General features: G+C 41.1%; 1 protein-coding gene across 1 annotated transcript; it reads right to left on the bottom strand.

Moving 5' to 3' along the window:
- Positions 1 to 14,391: 14,391 nt before the first annotated feature.
- On the bottom strand, positions 14,392 to 17,721 carry LOC124008312 (POU domain, class 3, transcription factor 3-B). The gene is made up of 2 exons (XM_046319478.1): positions 15,733 to 17,721; positions 14,392 to 15,419 (listed from the first exon to the last, which is right to left on the bottom strand). Exons 1-2 carry the CDS (start codon positions 16,954 to 16,956, stop codon positions 15,309 to 15,311), a joined length of 1,335 nt encoding a protein of 444 aa, XP_046175434.1. The 5' UTR covers positions 16,957 to 17,721; the 3' UTR covers positions 14,392 to 15,308.
- Positions 17,722 to 18,141: the final 420 nt, after the last annotated feature.

The following is an 18,141-nucleotide window of genomic DNA, read 5'->3' as shown; positions in this document are numbered from 1 at the left end:
AGAAATCAGCCGTCTGACTGAAAGGCTGCGGCGGCAAATTGGGACTATAGTCAAGGGTCCAATCTGGGAGGCATTTTCTCTGTTGATCAGAGGGACCTGGGAACTACTGCTGGGCTCCATAGACATCTGCTCTGGCAATTTCACCACACTGTAGCCTGCAAAGGTTAAACCACTAAAATGTAATATTTGCCTAGAGGGGGTCAAGGCAGAGCAATTACAAGGTACAATCGGCAGGGCTAATCAGCTACTGCGGCACACAGGGGGGGGGGGGGGGGGCAAATAAGCCCGGATGACAAGCCCTGTTCTCCTTTCCTCCCGTGTCTCTGTTTACTTATTAAACCCTGTTCTCATGTTCAAGCCCCCCCCCTCCTCCTCCCATCAGCCCAGCAGGTACGTTTAGCTCCTAACACTTTTAAATGGGACCACACTTCACTGAAAGTCCTGTTAATCAGTATTGGTGCCCTTTGTGGTAGACAGGGGGTCTTAAATGACTCTTTTCCAATCTGGCTGGCATTAACACCTATGGTGGAGGATGGGTATTGAGCCTAAGGACTGGAAACAAAGGCATGTGGACCAGGAGCAGATCTGTATGTGTATGTACTACATGTATGTAGGGTAGACCGGGGCACAGAGTAACAACGAAATAACTCCAATTAGAAACCAGTTAGAAAGCTGTTAATCAATGTGAAAATGATTGGTTCGTGTATCTACACTCCTATGACATTATATTTTGTTGTATTGGCAACAAGTCGTTTTGTATTTTATTTTTATTGACATGTGGAACATCCCCTATGTTTCTAATCATATAGGATTTTTATCAGTAAGAATACGTATTTTCATTGATGTAGTTGATTAGAAGTATTCTTGTATTTTCTCACAAGATTAGATGCAAATTGTAACATTTGTCACTATTAAACCCCTTACCTAAAATTAGATGGTATTTTATATAGTATTTAGACACATTTACATAATGATATAACATTTCACTTCTTTCCATCAAGTTTCCCAGTACAACTAAGATAATACCTTAAAACATAAACATATTTATATGTTTGAATGCTAAATGTATCTTATATAAAATGTTATACATTTTTTACCTAAAAGATTAAATTAACATATTTTTGGTCAGTTTTGGGTATTTTCATATATCAGTTTCAAATATCAGTTCCAAATCATTAAATTGTTCAATTACCCCTCATTTGTACAATTGAAGACAGTGTTCCATTTAACCCTGCAGCCTGTTACAATGAACCCCGCCTACATTTTGACTGCCGCCATTTGTAAATGACTGGTATGTCCTAGAAATGTAGTTACCGTGTGCAATGGTAGCCGAGATATGTCATGAATCTAACTCAGATAATGTTTCATAAATAAGCAAAAGAGCGAAACTGTTACTTTGTGCCCCGGTCTCCCCTACATGTCAGCTCATTATCACATCATTGAAGGAGGTGGGGGCAATAATCTTCCACTGTTGTTTTCATGCCTACTCTTTGACACCAACGTGGTAATGAGTGTGTATCAGCACCAGGATTAATGTACAATACAGTACCACTGTCTGGTGTACAACACTTTTCAACAAGGCTCGGGAACAATTACTGGTAATTAAATATGTGCCAGTTACTGAAAAATATAATTATGTCCTTGGTGTATACCACCAATTAATTACTTTTATTTCAGCGAGTAGCAAAGCTCTTTAAACAACGGTGCGTGCTGATTCATATAGAGCACATACTTAAAAACGGGCATATTCTGTTCGTTAGTTAGTATCTATGTGATAGAGATGTGCTCCTAACAGAGAAGAGTAGACCAGAGGCAAATCTGTAACATTATGTATCTATGTGATAGAGATGTGCTCCTAACAGAGAAGAGTAGACCAGAGGCAGAGGCAAATCTGTAACATTATGTATCTATGTGATAGAGATGTGCTCCTAACAGAGAAGAGTAGACCAGAGGCAAATCTGTAACATTATGTATCTATGTGATAGAGATGTGCTCCTAACAGAGAAGAGTAGACCAGAGGCAAATCTGTAACATTATGTATCTATGTGATAGAGATGTGCTCCTAACAGAGAAGAGTAGACCAGAGGCAAATCTGTAACATTATGTATCTATGTGATAGAGATGTGCTCCTAACAGAGAAGAGTAGACCAGAGGCAAATCTGTAACATTATGTATCTATGTGATAGAGATGTGCTCCTAACAGAGAAGAGTAGACCAGAGGCAAATCTGTAACATTATGTATCTATGTGATAGAGATGTGCTCCTAACAGAGAAGAGTAGACCAGAGGCAGAGGCAAATCTGTAACATTATGTATCTATGTGATAGAGATGTGCTCCTAACAGAGAAGAGTAGACCAGAGGCAGAGGCAAATCTGTAACATTATGTATCTATGTGATAGAGATGTGCTCCTAACAGAGAAGAGTAGACCAGAGGCAGAGGCAAATCTGTAACATTATGTATCTATGTGATAGAGATGTGCTCCTAACAGAGAAGAGTAGACCAGAGGCAGAGGCAAATCTGTAACATTATGTATCTATGTGATAGAGATGTGCTCCTAACAGAGAAGAGTAGACTTGAGGCAGAGGCAAATCTGTAACATTATGTACATTCATTGTAATATTTTCTTAAACATTTTTATTTTGCCAGAAAAGTTACAAGTAGTTAATTGGTGATGTGTCACATTAGGATGATGTCACTAGTCTAAATGTATTTGTATTTATTTAACTAGGCAAGTCTGTTAAGAACAAATTCTTACTAACAATTTTATTTTTTCTCATGACGGCCTACCCCGGCCAAACCCTAACCACACTGGGCCAATTGTGCGACGCCATATTGGACTCCCAATCACGGCCGGTTGTGATACAGCCTGGGTCTGTAGTGACGCCTCTAGCACCGCTGCGCCACTCGGGAGTCAAAGACAATACCTGGTCATCTTATGATCATGCATACTTACTTGGTCCTTTATTGACCAATCCTCCCCCGGTTTCTCCAGGTGTACTGCACACTACTAGTCATGTGACTTCCCCATTCATTCCTCTCTATACAGATGACACATTCTATGCTGCAGACTGCCATCCTCTGGTGCTGCCCAGCTGGCAGAGACACAAGACTAACACTGGGTCCTATTCACACTCTAACCTCTCCCTCCCTCTCTCCTTCCCCCTTTCCCTTCTTCCCTCCCTCCCACTGTACAGTGGCTGAAGGACCAGTGTGGTTGCTATTCACACTCTAACCTCTCCCTCCCTCTCTCCTTCCCCCTTTCCCTTCTTCCCTCCCTCCCACTGTACAGTGGCTGAAGGACCAGTGTGGTTGCTATTCACACTCTAACCCCTCCCTCCCTCTCTCCTTCCCCCTTTCCCTTCTTCCCTCCCTCCCACTGTACAGTGGCTGAAGGACCAGTGTGGTTGCTATTCACACTCTAACCCCTCCCTCCCTCTCTCCTTCCCCCTTTCCCTTCTTCCCTCCCTCCCACTGTACAGTGGCTGAAGGACCAGTGTGGATGCTATTTACCGATGGCTGAAAAGGATGGTAAAAATGTCACTCCATCATGAAGAGTGAGTTGTGCTTCTACCTCATGTCTTTCAGAGGCTTGGTCATTGAATACGTATTGTATAAATCCAGGGCATAGGTCATGACCTGAAACCAGCGTATAAACAGTATAGACATAAGCCATTAAGGCAACATGATTTCAAACTCCATATCCTCTCTGGTGTGGAGTTGAAACTGCATGTGTGTAATATCCCTCAAAGCTCCCTATACCAACGCAACCAGAAACTCACATTCTTATGCAAATATTCTATGTGTAGTTCGTAGAACAGAACTAAAGAACCAAAGAGAGGTGAGAATGCATGAATTAACCACAAACTATCTTTGGGCCTGAGGCCTTAATACCTAACTTGAAAATACCTGTGTCCAACCATTAGTAATCTATTCAATCCCCAACCTATAAATGGTTACACAGCAACCCCTCTGAGGCAAAACCCAGCAGATTCTCTCTGCTTTCAATCTAACTCTGGTTAATGAGATACAGAGTCACATTCCCTCTCTCCTCATCTCTCTCTCTCCCTTTCAAATTCCCTCTCTCTCTCTCCCTTACATTTTCTCTCTCCCTTTCACATTCTCTCTCTCTCCCTTTCACTCTCTCTCTCTCCCTTTCACATTTTTTCTCTCTCCCTCTCTCTCCCTTTCACATTTTCTCTCTCTCCCTCTCTCTACCTTTCACATTTTTTCTCTCTCCCTCTCTCTCCCTTTCACATTTTCTCTCTCTCCCTCTCTCTCCCTTTCACATTTTTTCTCTCTCCCTCTCTCTCCCTTTCACATTTCTCTCTCTCTCTCCCTTTCACATTTCTCTCTCTCTCTCTCTCTCTCTCTCTCTCTCTCTCTCTCTCTCTCTCTCTCTCTCTCTCTCTCTACCTTTCACATTTCTCTCTCTCTCTACCTTTCACATTTCACATTTTCTCTCTCTGTTTCCTTTGGGTCTCAGAGTATACAGTAATTCTATCTGCCAGCTTGCTCTAGCCTCCTGCTCCCATGGTTTAATCCATGCATGTATGCAAACGCACATGTCTCCTCAAACAATCAGCATGTCACTAGTGCATGTGTGAGGCTGCGTTCTTGTGAAGGGTGTGTGAGTGAGTGAATGTGTGTGTTTGAGTCTGTGCATATAGTATGCACCTGTTTTGGCATGTTTGTACGTGTTTGCGTGTTTGTGCATATATGCGTATGTGTGTGTGTGTGTGTGTGTGTGTGTGTGTGTGTGTGTGTGTGTGTGTGTGTGTGTGTGTGTGTGTGTGTGTGTGTGTGTGTGTGTGTGTGTGTGTGTGTGTGTGTGTGTGTGTGTGTGTGTGTGTGTGTGTGTGTGTGTGTGTGTTGAGGACGGACAGTTCTCCATCAGGGTGTGTGTGTGTGTGTGTGTGTGTGTGTGTGTGTGTGTGTGTGTGTGTGTGTGTGTGTGTGTGTGTGTGTGTGTGTGTGTGTGTGTGTGTGTGTGTGTGTGTGTGTGTGTGTGTGTCACGCGAGGCCTCGCTCCTTGCAGTCTAAGTATTATTGACAAATCCATCACAGGCAGTGATGCATCGGCTCCTGGCTCACCCTGCAGGACTCAGGGGCCGTCTCTGACATGCTGTCACCTTGGTAACTGCTGCCCAAGTGAACTGCCTGCTGGGATAGCTGACCTCTGCTGGCGGGCCGCCGTGAGGCCGCGGCAGGCTGCGTGTGGCAGGAGATGTCACCGCGACCGGACCCCCTGAGGATGGGCCCTTCATGGTCCCAGCCATCGATCCATCAGCCCAGCCCCCTCCATGTCCCCGTCACCAGACCAAACCAGACCCTCTCTGGATACATTGATTCCAGTCAAACATGAGAGAGGGAGGTAACTGTTTAGCATTTCGGGGCCAGACAGTCAGTGGTGGTAGGCTAATAATGGTGGTAGGCTAATAGATTTCAATGATTCATTTGAAACTTTGTTGTGCCCAGTTCAGGAATCCTTATATTGAGATTTGATTATTAGGGGTTTTATTTGTTGTGAATTGATTTGGTTTGGTCTGAGGAGTTATCCTGTAATATTTAGATTATTAACCAATAACCACACAGTGAGATCAGATGTCTGTTTATGTATGATGGAAACTTTTTATTCTCTTGTCTATGTGAAATTGCTGTTGAGAAATGTTTTTCTTTTGTTTTTGTAAACACTTTTTAAAGAATGCATTTTTTAAATAAAATATTTGTTTGGCCCTAGGCAGGCTTCTGGACTAGTTCTCATTGTGAAGTATGAACAATATTCCCGAAGGGCGATTTGAAGCATTTTTCATTGGCACTGGCCTGCTGTGGTTGTGGGCGTCAGTTGTTTGGAATGCTCTGTTTTGTGTGGAGCAGCAATCGGACACAAGGTCTGGGGCCGTAGATCGCCTGAACAGCCTCTCTCTGCTGCGTATTGATATGTGAGAACCAAACCACATGTGGTGGTGAGCCTGGCTGAATACGCGACGCAGACCTTGGTTCAAATATTATTTCAAATATCGCAATTACTTTCACATACATTCGAAGTAAGTTCTCACATATTTTTTTTATTTTACAAGACAAGTAGTTTAATATTTGAATGTATTTGGAAATACACTTCGAAAGCATTTGAAATGCTCAAATACACTGACTCAAATAGCCTGCACGACCATGCGTTTAACAGGTATTTGAAAGTCCTGTCAAATACAATTAAGCAGACTTTTTTATTTTTCATTTTTTTATATAACCACTCAAATACTCAAATAAAAGTACTTGTTTTGGGCTGTGTAGTTGAAAATACTCAAATACACAGAAAAAGTATTTTAAATACCAGATACTCAAATACACATGTATTTGAACCCAGGTCTGAAGGACAGAACAGACATTAAGAACATCTAGAAATAGATACTAGATGTGATCAACAATCTATTAATTCAGAGGCATAATTCATCAAGTCATGTGTTGAAATATGCAGTGGTTTAATTGGCTTGTGGACCAAAGTGTGCACTGTAGACTTAATGAGTTGTCATATTGTGGTTTGAAAATACTAAACACACAATGTCAAGAGATAATCTGGTTGTCATTATTGAAACTGTCTGGGTTCTTTCCCTTGGTGGACACAGTTAGTTTACACACAGTGAAGCCACCATTGACCTTACGTGAACCCTATACCTTGCTCACATGCTGGGCCTGTTGGAAAGAAAACAACATCTTGATGAACAATGCCATCAGACATCCTCTCGCCCCCATTGAATCAGTTACCTGAAAAGGAGATGACATCATCAGAGCTATGATGTCATCCAGAGGACTCGGGTCTTGTAGGACTGTGTCGCCCTCAAATGTCCCCCTCCCTCCTTAGTGGAGATGTCCAACTCTCTGGAGAGGTTTGGTAAGGAGAGGAGAGAAGTGGGCAGAGAGGAGAGTAGGGAATGACTGGTCAACAGCTGACTTTGATGATAAAACGCAGAGAACACAGAGGAAGAAAGGAGAGCGGGAGCTATACAGTAGTTTGGTCTATTGTCGTTTTACTGTATCTTACGACGCGGGTTGAAACTGTAATGGTAAAACTCTGTCTATGTTAGTGGGTATGAGACACACTAAGGCCCCTCCAAACATAGGTGATTTAACTGTGTTGTGCAGAAAGAAGTGAATGAGAGGGTCACCCAACTCTAGCATAGGCTATCTAACAGTAACATCAGGTTGATCAAATGTGTGTGATTTCAAGGCCTCTGTATTGAAAATAGTCCTAAAAAAATACCCCAAAATCTATTTTGTATTTTGTGGAAGATAATAATATACAAAGTCAAATTGGATAAAATGAATAGGCCTACTTTAAATACAATAATACTTTGCATGGGAAAGACTTACAAAATTGAACGAAATCTCCAGTCTTGAACGAAATCAAACTTACATAAAACACTAGCCTAACAATTACATTTAAGGGAAGACTTTGAGACAAAATCAACTCACGCATCATGACAAACATGTAGGCTCAATTTGCGTATACCTGTTGCAATTTTCAAACAAGTTAAAAGTCAGAGAAAGTACATGTTTAAAATGCTGTTGTTATTAATGTCTCGTGCATAGCAGCAGCGTTGTTTTCCCGAAGGGTTCAGGGCAAGAGGTCTGTCTATACGTAGGCTACTATAACTCTCAGCTAACATTGTGTTACAATTAAAATCAGGATTCGCGCAATTCGCATACGAATCCTTCACATATGATTTAAAAAAAATGTATTATTATAAATCTAGCCTATATGATAAATATAATTTATGTTTAAACAATGACAAAAACAGTTGACTTTCACTGATTAAAACAGTTTACATATTTGAATATAATGCGAACATAATGCGCACAAAGACATTCAGAGTAGCCTAATTTGTAAATAATGTTCCCACTTGAAATTCTTGTTTTTATCGTGGTCTTTCCAATATCATCATTATTATTTGTATGCAATACTGTTTTTTTAAATTGTAGGAAACAAAATAAAAAGCATCTTCACTTTGCAGAATATTAGACCCAGCTATTAATTCCAGCAGATGGCGCTGTAATGTCATAGAAGCTTGGAGAGCCACATTTACCCCAAAATCCATTTCATACATCAAAGAGATGAATAATAAAATAATACATATCTTAAGTTATTTTCATAACATATCGATATTTTCTACTACAAGAAATTTGACATGAGACAAAACAACCCATAGCAAATACGTGGCTTTGTTGCAGTGTCATGGCTGTATATGAAGTGCATCGAGGAAAAGTGATACACGTTGTTATCAGCTTTTGGGAAAACTTGAGGCTTGCACATGATCTGAATTTAGATTCGCATGTGAATATTTGAAGCATTACGTATTTCCTTGTATCAAGTAAAGTGCCAGCTTAGTAATAATAATAACACAGCTACTGTTGAACGCATTATAAAGATGAATTTACTATTAATCATTATAATGGTAGGCCTAAGGCAAAACGGATTTAGGCTACGTTTTTTCTTGACTTAAACAAAACAAATTGAAGACATATTTTATCACATTTAAAATGACATGCCATTAATATTCCTGCCAAAGCTTGATAAAGTTCTGTATTTAAACCCACCCGATAGATGTATCCAAAGTTTACTGATAAATCTCAATATGTCAAAAACAGATGCGTGCAACAGACCTGATGAGGAAGAGAGTGCGGCGAGTGTCCATTCAAAACCCCCCAAATTCTGTACGCCCGAATATATCAAATCTTACCTCTGTGCAGATGACGTCCTGAATGCCCAGACATCAGATGTATAGGTGCTGTGGGAGGTTGGCGAGGTTGGTGATGCCCAGACATCAGATGTATGGATGCTGTGGGAGGTTGGCGAGGTTGGTGAATGAAGTCATCCGTGCGTGACTGCGGGTATGTTTGTAATGTAGCAGGATCTCACGCACGGCTCTTCGTGGGTTGAAAGTGGGTTACCATAAACCCCGCCGTTCAACTTGGGTGAGAGACCTTTGCAGGGCAGACCAAAGCCGAGTCCTCCTAGATTATTTGACAATTTCACAAGTTGTCTTATAAGGAGTATGAAGGGATGGAGTATGAAGGGATGAGTGCGACTGGGTGATGTGCACTTTGTCTTCTTTACGGTGCCTGACCTGCAACTGAAGAGTTGTCAACTGTTCGGCCAGTTACATCTCGACACTGTATTTTCAGGTTGTTGGATATGTTAACCTATTTCTGTAAACGTGAATCAATACCGCGCCTTGAAACGGAAGAAGGAAGCGGACAATACGTTTATAGATCAACGTCTATTTCGTTGTCTTTATGTGTTGATTATTCGTTTATTGTTGTGGCTGTCACACGTTTAGCTGCATGTGTATAGCCATAGGGCCGGTGTTTAGTAGGCCTACATTTTAATGGGATGACACATTTAAAAATAAAACATTACATTTGAAGTTACTTTTTTGTATTGTTGACAGGCGGATCAGATACTGAAGCATGTTAGTTTCGAGTACTTAGTTAAACAGACTCTATTCTACCCATCCGCTGTGACCACGAAACCCTGACCTTCACGATTCATAGAAAGGAAACCCCAAGAGTCGCGTCACCGCCATACATATTTTAAAGCGTCCTCCTCCATTCTTGCGCGTGAGAATGTCAGGTCGGGTAGGCACGAGGCAGTCGGAATTAGGAATAGGCACCCCGCGTGCAGCACATCATGCCAATCCGTGGAATTCAATCTGTTCTTTGTACGGTCCAATCTCCGGGCCCTCGCTGTCAGAATGCCGAGTGATAAATGATATATAGTAGACCTATATTCTGTATATGTGGTTATTATCGTGCTATTACATGTTCACCTTTTCCGTTTTAATTTGGATCTAAATACCTGTAAGTGAAGTCCAATAACCTACATGTTATAGGCAGGGATGAGGCCATAAGAAGTTGGTGCAACGTTTATAGAGAGCACGCACTATATTAACTATTTATACATCTTCATGGCTTTGAATCAGTCACACATTAACGGACCCTGTATATCAGTTTCTTACTTCTCATGTTCTTCTTATTTCTTATTTTTATTTCTCGTGTGTTTTTGTTCTACCTTGTGTTATGTTTAGTACTACATTGATATTGATTACTGCATCGTTGGTTTTAGAGTTTGCAAGAAAGGCATTTCACTGTACTTGTGCACGTGACATTAACTTGAAACTATTACAAAATAATAATACAAATATGCTACTGATTAGTCTATTTTATAATACATGTATAATATAATATTGTAGATATATACGACACAATGCCTTTGTGCTCAAGTTACTCTTCAAAACAAATTAAATAATACAACCAATCACCAGAATGTTGAACGTTTTTGTTATAATATCACTGGTTACATCATTTTCAGTTGATTAAATGTTTTATCTTTCACTTTCTGGAGAATAGGATGGTTACCTGCAGGCAATGAAATGCATATAAGGAATATCAAACCAAACATTTTTAGAGGGAGACACTGGAGTCTGTGCCCGCAGAAAGGGAAACAGGAAGTGTCTGTCGTCAAGGGCCATCTCTGATGAAATGGAGCTTCATGTGGAAGTATTGACATAATATAACATAACCAAGGGAAGTACCCCATTACAACGCCCATTAGACTTGGCCTACTGAAAAAGAGCTGGGCTAAGGGATTTAAAAAGATATATTAGCAATAGAACAAAAGGCCCAAGAAGTAGTTCAGTTGGGAAGGAGACGTCATGACTCGTAAGACATTAGGAATATATCAAATAAATATATACATTCGATTTTATCATCACATCAGTCAAGAGCAGAACACGAGGGGGCGTAGATTTTTTTTTGGGGGGGGGGGGTGATCTATATCACCGACAGAAGACTACAATTTTCGCAACAGGATATGAACTATAGGCCATCGAGGAAGCCTCCCCATGGAAAACAACGCCGGTTTAATGCATATTCATGTGGACGGCACGTGGGAGAAGTAGAATATGAGGGAAACGATTGTGTGGGTCCAATTTTTACTGGGATATTAGACTTTCAAGGAATTCAAAACACTATACGTGCTTGCATAATAGAACCGATGTTGTGAGAAATAAGCCTAAACTATACCATATTAAACACTTTAGTATAGAGGAAATGTATTCCTCAATCTGCTATGACGTAATAACAATGTTGAGATCCTGTCAAAAAAAACGCACACAGGCCTAGATCATAACATATTCGGCCTATACGTGTAATCGAGTCTAAGAGCACAATCTGAAGAATCCGGCTATTTCACAATTTGTTGTGTTATGTTGTTGTTTTTCGGTCTTTGTTGTTGATATGTGTCACCCAAATCTACCTATCAGCAGTCCATAACGTTGCCATTCGTTATGCGAGGCCCATTGTTGCGCCGTGACTGAACGGATTTATTCTGAAGTGCAGAGAAAGTGTTGATATTTGAATAATGAATCCAAAAACACTCAACGTTAATCTGTCACATACTGTAGGCCTAAACTGGGCGCATAGATGGATTTGCAGACATCTAACCAAATCAAAAACGTCGAGGAACATTTCTGCTGCCACTGAATGGCTTGATCTGGTGGCGAAACAAATATTCTATATGAAAACGGTCTTATGTTGAACCCCATTGTGTTGAGAGAATGTCCAAACTGCAGGGCTTTGGGGTGACGGGGGGCCTCCCCTTTAACCCGGGTAACAATTGTTCACGATTTAAAAGAGAAAGTTACGCTGCCATACAGATTCCACAACGAGAAATATCCTTATGTGTTATGGAGACAAAGGACTAGGCCAGGGTATTGGCCACCAGATTTTGAAGACCCATGAAATGCTGAGCGAACAGGCTGGCTGGGCGAGAGAGAGTTTGTGCATAAAGAGAATCAAAACCACTTATGTTATTTTGGAAGTCTTTACATCTATAAATGTGGATCATTTTGAGCCCTTCGCACAGACAAATAATGCTGCACAAGCACTTTTTCCCATGCATGAATGGCAAACGCACAATGCACCAAGTTTGCATAACGGTTATAATTAATTTACTATTAATCCCTGTACTAGACCCATAACGCAGAAACATCGATTCAGATCTAAATCATTTTGCAGACGTGGGAAACATATCACACGCGTCATGTGACATTATCACATTTCGAATGTGGGCAATAAGCCCTAGATGATCAAATATGGAGAATATGGAAAATAATATAGATTTCCTGGACCTATTATATATTGTGTTATATCATGCCCCACCCATTTATTAGATTGGAATTATTAACAACTAAATTTAGTCAATGGGTTATCCCTCTTTACAAATACCAATTCGATTATATTGGGTGAGTTGGTGGCGTAAAGTTGTTTAGGCCTATATGGATGGACGCGTGTACTCACAATTATCTTGGCTATTTGAAATATCCAAACGAAATATATTCTTACTTTTTGTATGCTTGTCTTAAATGATCCTACTTTTCTTTATAGGCATTTATGCAAATTGCATATTGCAAGTGGAAGCTATCCAATACTAACATTTATTGTTGTATTATTCCGTTCGAACCAAACTGCATGCGTCAATAATCAGAACGTTGGCTATAGCTGCCCATCTCTCTGGAATTTCATGGATTCGAATGACCAAATCTACCCGCGTGTCTGACTGGCACTTTTATTAATGAGGACAAAGGAAAGTGAATCATACTTCTTCTATAACGTTGAATTCAGTTGCTAAGCAACTAGTGTATGGTAAATCATCCGCGAAATTTAAATCTTCGAGCGTGGATAGTGCATTTAGCTGAATAGTCAACTTGCGAAAAAGTTGGAGAGCCGAGTGCATTTCCAAGCTATAGGTTTCGTCCTAATTTCAGTCTTAAGAAATCGAAATAGTTTATATAGGCTACACTGTAGCATAGTTTATGGCGTGGCATGCACTATTACGCAAATAGAGATGTAGCCTAACCACAGGCCTATAGTCCTAAACTGGACCAAAGTCACACAACATAAAACAAACATGCGCAAACCTTATAGGTATTGCATTCTCAACGCTAATGTCAATTTTACACAACAAAAGCTAATTCAAACATGTTTAAACGCCATTATTGTATCTATTTGTATTCGTTGGCTCCAATGTTCAATCAATGTCAAACTCATTGCCCCAAAGCCTGGTGTCAATGTGAAATCGCAATGTTCTCTTAGGTATTATTTTAAACCATAAAACATCTGTCTACGCCAAGGCTACCATACTTTGAGGGTAACATGAGATATTTAGACTCGCTTTGCATTAGGTCAGCATCATGCTTGTTGTGTTGTTATCACACTAATGAGATGTATGTTTAATTTAAATCATCTCAAAAGCATGTTTACAATAATGGGAATTCGGAAGCATTAGGTTATAGTCAATGAAAAACGAGTTGTCCGGGGACCCTGCGCCATCCCATGCAAGAGCATATTTACACCATAGGCCTATAAGGAAAACCTAAACAGCGTAGGATACAGTCATCATTTTGCAACTAAAAAGTAGAATATCCCATGCCAAAACACTAATCACGTAATGACAACAGTGGGTAGTCTACAGTGTGTTCACATGCGCATGCATGTGTGTGTCGGGATGAAGAATCTTGACCATATGTGCATATTTGCGAAATAACAATACTGTTTCTCAAAACTTAAATCAGGCCCATGATATAACTTTCACTCTGAATATATGAATACACTGGCGCATGAAAAATATAACACTAAAATATATAGACTATACTGCTTTAAATCGAATCGTCTTACTCATATACTGACGTAGGGCGAATGATTAAATATTTGACAAACAATATCAGTAGCAACGACTACCTTTATGTTTGTCTGTAAAACATGACGCACAGTTCCGGTGAGATATAGGCCTACAGCATTAACCAGAGCTATGGAATAAGATCCGCAAGATCCCCATATTAGGCCTACGGAGGAAGTGTCACGCGGTGGATGTAAACAAACTCATAGACCGCACTTTGAGTGACGAGTCGTCTACGGACTAATATAGGGCTAGATGATGCAAATGCTACATTATCAATACAGTTATCGGATGCTGCTATGATGAAGGTGGAGAAGCGAATTAGTTAAAGATAAATATGAATTGTGAATAAATCAAATATAGCCCGGTGAAATTGTCAAATATAATTCCCTATGGGGCTCCAATAACATTGACATCAGAGATGCACAGAGGTTCAGCGTTCGATATAACATAGGCCTATTTTTCCTAAATTATAGTATTTTTTGTAAACTTATGTTAATGCAAATCTGTGACAAAAGTAGTTGGAACAAGAACAATCGGCAATTTCTCTGCGTTAACCTTTCTCACATTAAATAATATCACGAATGCATGCCTTGTTTCATAAACAAACGTAGCTAAGTATTACATTCAAATATAAATCTCAAAACACACAATGACGTAATTTCATTCTAACAAATTTATTGGTCTCAATCAGCTCGTAAGGAATCACTACTGAAATTAAATTACAATCAAATTATCACATCAAAATATACCCTTATTACCTAACAACTGTCAATGTCAGCTTATGTTGATTTGTGCTCCTTTTAGAAACGAGAATACAAAAATGAAACAAAACAAATGAAGTCAACAATGAAAACAGTAAAGCAAAACATCTTACACAAAGTTCTGGGGAAAATAAATTACCGTTTGGAATAATTGATAACTATTCCGAATAGATTATTAGAACAAGTCATTTTGATGAAAAATATAAAGTAAATAAGTCAGATCAACATCTGATCTAATGAATCTATATTGCCGGCTTTACAGAGTCTGTTGTTTATTAAAACCTACCAAATAATACTGCTTAGAAATGGCAGCATGTACAGTTACATCCACAGCACCCATTCAGTCACACTTGGCAACGGAGAGGAGAAGAATTTCAAATAAGTGCAGCTGAAGATAGTCTTTTCAAATGTCTATTTCTATTTCTTCACTCACGGTGTTCAAGTCCCATGAAAAAAAATCCCACTTGAAAAAAAGAGGTGATCTTTTAGATCAGATGGCGGCGACAGTCCTGGTGAGTTTATATTTTATCATTAGGCGTGGAGGGCCTCAAATCCCAATTCCTCTTTGTGAAAATTTAAACCATGCAGTCCTCCCCGCAAAAAAATATGTTGGAAGCTTCGTGGATGCCACTCTTCTTCGTATTGACGCTGTTGCAGTTTTTGTTCCTTTGTTAAAGTAGGGGTTTAAAATGTCCCATTTTTAAATATACAAATGCCTGCCTCTTGTCTTTCGCAAATCAGATACAGGGTACAGGGGGAATCTTTTTAAAATTCTAATAAGGACTACTTGCTTTGAAATTTCCAGTTGGTGTTGTTAATGCGCCAAAATTACCTGATGGAACGAACTTGTAGTCACCCTCTGGTCGGTCGGTTCACTCGGCCCAGTTAAACTTGCATCTTTTAAGTAATCTACTAAAAAATGTCCCTGAAAGAAAGAGCAGAAGGAACCTTTTAGGTTAAGACATTTCAGGGCTTGGAAGAAGGTTATCGGTGCGTTTTGGGGTTGGGTGGAAAAGGGGGGTTTGTTTTGTTCTGGTGAAAAATATATAACACATTTGCAGTCTTATTCCTATTCCATCACAATCATAGTATCAAAAATGTTTTGGCTATCTTGACGATAGTCTGTGTTTTATCAGTTTTAATTTTATATAAAATATTTTTTAGTCTTGTGTTCTGCTCTATGTCTCACTGAACATTCGTTTGCAGTCCATGGAGGGGGGCGGTGTATCTGCACTCACATTGCCGACCTGCGAGTACACATCCTCCGGCGTCTGTGGCACTCCTGGGGGCGTCATCCTTTTTTCCTTCTGTCTCCTATTGCAAAACCACACTCTAACCACTTCTTTCTCCAGCTGCAAGTTGTCCGCCAGTGAGGTTATCTCTTGGGCCGAGGGTTTGGGGCATTTCAGGAAGTGGCTCTCCAAAGCTCCCTTCACACTTACTTCGATGGACGTGCGCTTCTTTCGCTTCCTTCCTTGTGCCGCTATCTTGTCGATGCTGGTCGGGCTGCCAGTGGTAGAATCCGCCTCCTCCAGCCATTTGTTTAGCAATGGCTTCAGCTTGCACATGTTTTTAAAGCTGAGCTGGAGAGCTTCAAACCGACAAATGGTAGTCTGAGAGAAGACGTTCCCGTACAGGGTGCCCAGGGCCAAGCCCACGTCCGCCTGCGTAAAGCCCAGTTTGATCCGGCGCTGTTTGAACTGCTTGGCGAACTGCTCCAAGTCGTCCGAGGTCGGTGTGTCCTCGTCGGAGTGCTGGTCGTGGCTGTTCACCCCTCCGTGGTGTTGCTGCTGGTGATGCGGATGCTGGTGGTGATGGTGGTGATGGTGGCTGCCGTGGTCCAGCTCTGGGGTGTCCCCCCTTACCAGACCCGGGTGCACCAGGCTCTGGCTCCCTGGTTGACTGAGCATTCCATTCACCGTGAAGCCCCCGGGGTTGGAGTAGATCAGCGACTGCTGCTGCTGCTGTCCCCCTGATATCGAGTTGAGGTGAGCCGCAGTTGTGCTCCCCCAAGCCCCTGCGTGAGTCTGATGAGGACCTAAGTGTGGGGGCCTGTGGTGCAACGCGGTGCCCGTGTGTAGATCATCTCTGCCCGAGTTGTTTTTCACGTCCTGCTGCTGAGGGCTGCCTGTCATACCGACGGGACTCGACGACCAATGCGAGCCGGCTTCGGCTGCTGCTACAGCGGCTGCAGCTGCCGCAGCGGCGGCGTGCGGCAGGGATGTCACCCACTGATGAGCATGGCTCAACATATGTCCTCCGTTGCTCGCTGCCATAGCTCCCTGCATGAAGTCACTCTGTACCATCTTTACTGTGGGGTCTCCCCTGTACCCACCAGACACCGAGGTAACCGCAGCACTGCCCGGCTGCATACCACCGCCTCCAGAGTCAGAATGCACGATCGAGCCGGACGAGAGGATACTATTGCTGGACAGATAGGGGTTGGAAGCCGCGGTGGCCATTCCGTTAACCCTTATGAATATGTTTGTTGATTACCCCCCTCCCTTTTTCAGTTACTTTTTTCGAGCAGGCAAATTGTATCTCATGAATTATTCAAACTTTAAAAGTCTGGGTTGTATTTTGGCAAATACCATTGACTTGTTCTGCAAACGCCAGAAGAATAAAAAGGATAGCAAAAATGAATTAAAATCCGTATTTGTTGTGTTTAGCGCATTTATGTATTTCAAATAGAAATGGATAAAATAGCGATGAATAAAAATCCAGGTTCTCAAAAGCAGTTTGGAACCATGTGCAGTCCGTCAATAAAGTTTGTGTCGTAATTTAGAACGTCTGAGAGTTCAAATTAAAATACACAGAAAAAAGATATTTGCCCCAACAAACTTCTAGTGGTCGAAGAAATTGATCAATTTCTCCACGAAATACAAAGTCCCAGTTTATGTTCCTATTGCAGGGGAGAAAAACACAAGCACTGGCTCCTTGGTTCTTTTGAAATTTAGCCACTGAGATTTCTCCCTTGTTGCTTTATTCTTTTCTTTCGCTGTTCCTTTTATAGAACTGTAGAGTCTTTCTCTTTGTTCTGTTTTGATGTGTATAAACCTGCCAAACCGCTAACTCCCGCTGAAGTACAATTCAGTATTACAGTGCACGGCGATGGTTGCAAGCCTCTTCTCCCATTCGCTTGTTCGGTCTCTCTCTCTCTCTCTCTCTCTCCCTCTCTTTCTCTTCTGACAGTTCGCTACGTCCCTCCCTCAAAGCTCGAGGACACACGAATGTTTACCCTGTGCCAAGCGTGCGCACATCGTCCACGTCTCGCCCCCTTCAAATACGAGGAAGTCGAGTGCAAGACTCCCGTTGATTGGATACCCGGGGTATGATTGACAGGTCTCGCCAGCCTCGCTTGAGGCGCGTAAACCTCCTTCCGGCCGTTGCAATTGGCTGGTTTTTAATTCAATCCAAATAAATAAATAAATGAGCAAATTAATACAAAATATAGGAATGAAATAAACAAAAAAATATCTGATGAATGTATTCGTGAGCAATATGGAGCTATACATGAATTCTTGTTTATGTGGGTTCTAAACATATTATAACTTTCATATAAATCAGAATAGATTCAACCTTGTCAAAAAACAGAAAGTGTTTTAAAACGGTTATTGATGGAAATAGACCTAATGATATATTGGATT

The sequence above is a fragment of the Oncorhynchus gorbuscha genome, linkage group LG21, assembly GCF_021184085.1.
Source record: "Oncorhynchus gorbuscha isolate QuinsamMale2020 ecotype Even-year linkage group LG21, OgorEven_v1.0, whole genome shotgun sequence".
In the NCBI taxonomy this organism is placed as follows: Eukaryota; Metazoa; Chordata; class Actinopteri; order Salmoniformes; family Salmonidae; genus Oncorhynchus; species Oncorhynchus gorbuscha.
Note: the sequence above shows the minus strand (reverse complement) of the source record. Positions and strands in the feature narration are given on the sequence as shown.

Bases quoted from the DNA above. Each gene is read 5' to 3' on its own strand.
- LOC124008312 (XM_046319478.1), bottom strand. From the start codon at position 16,956: ATGGCCACCGCGGCTTCCAACCCCTATCTGTCCAGCAATAGTATCCTC. The intron at 15,420-15,732 runs GTGAGTGCAGAT...TCTTTCTTTCAG, and splicing joins TGTACTCGCAGGTCGGCAAT to GGACATTTTTTAGTAGATTA.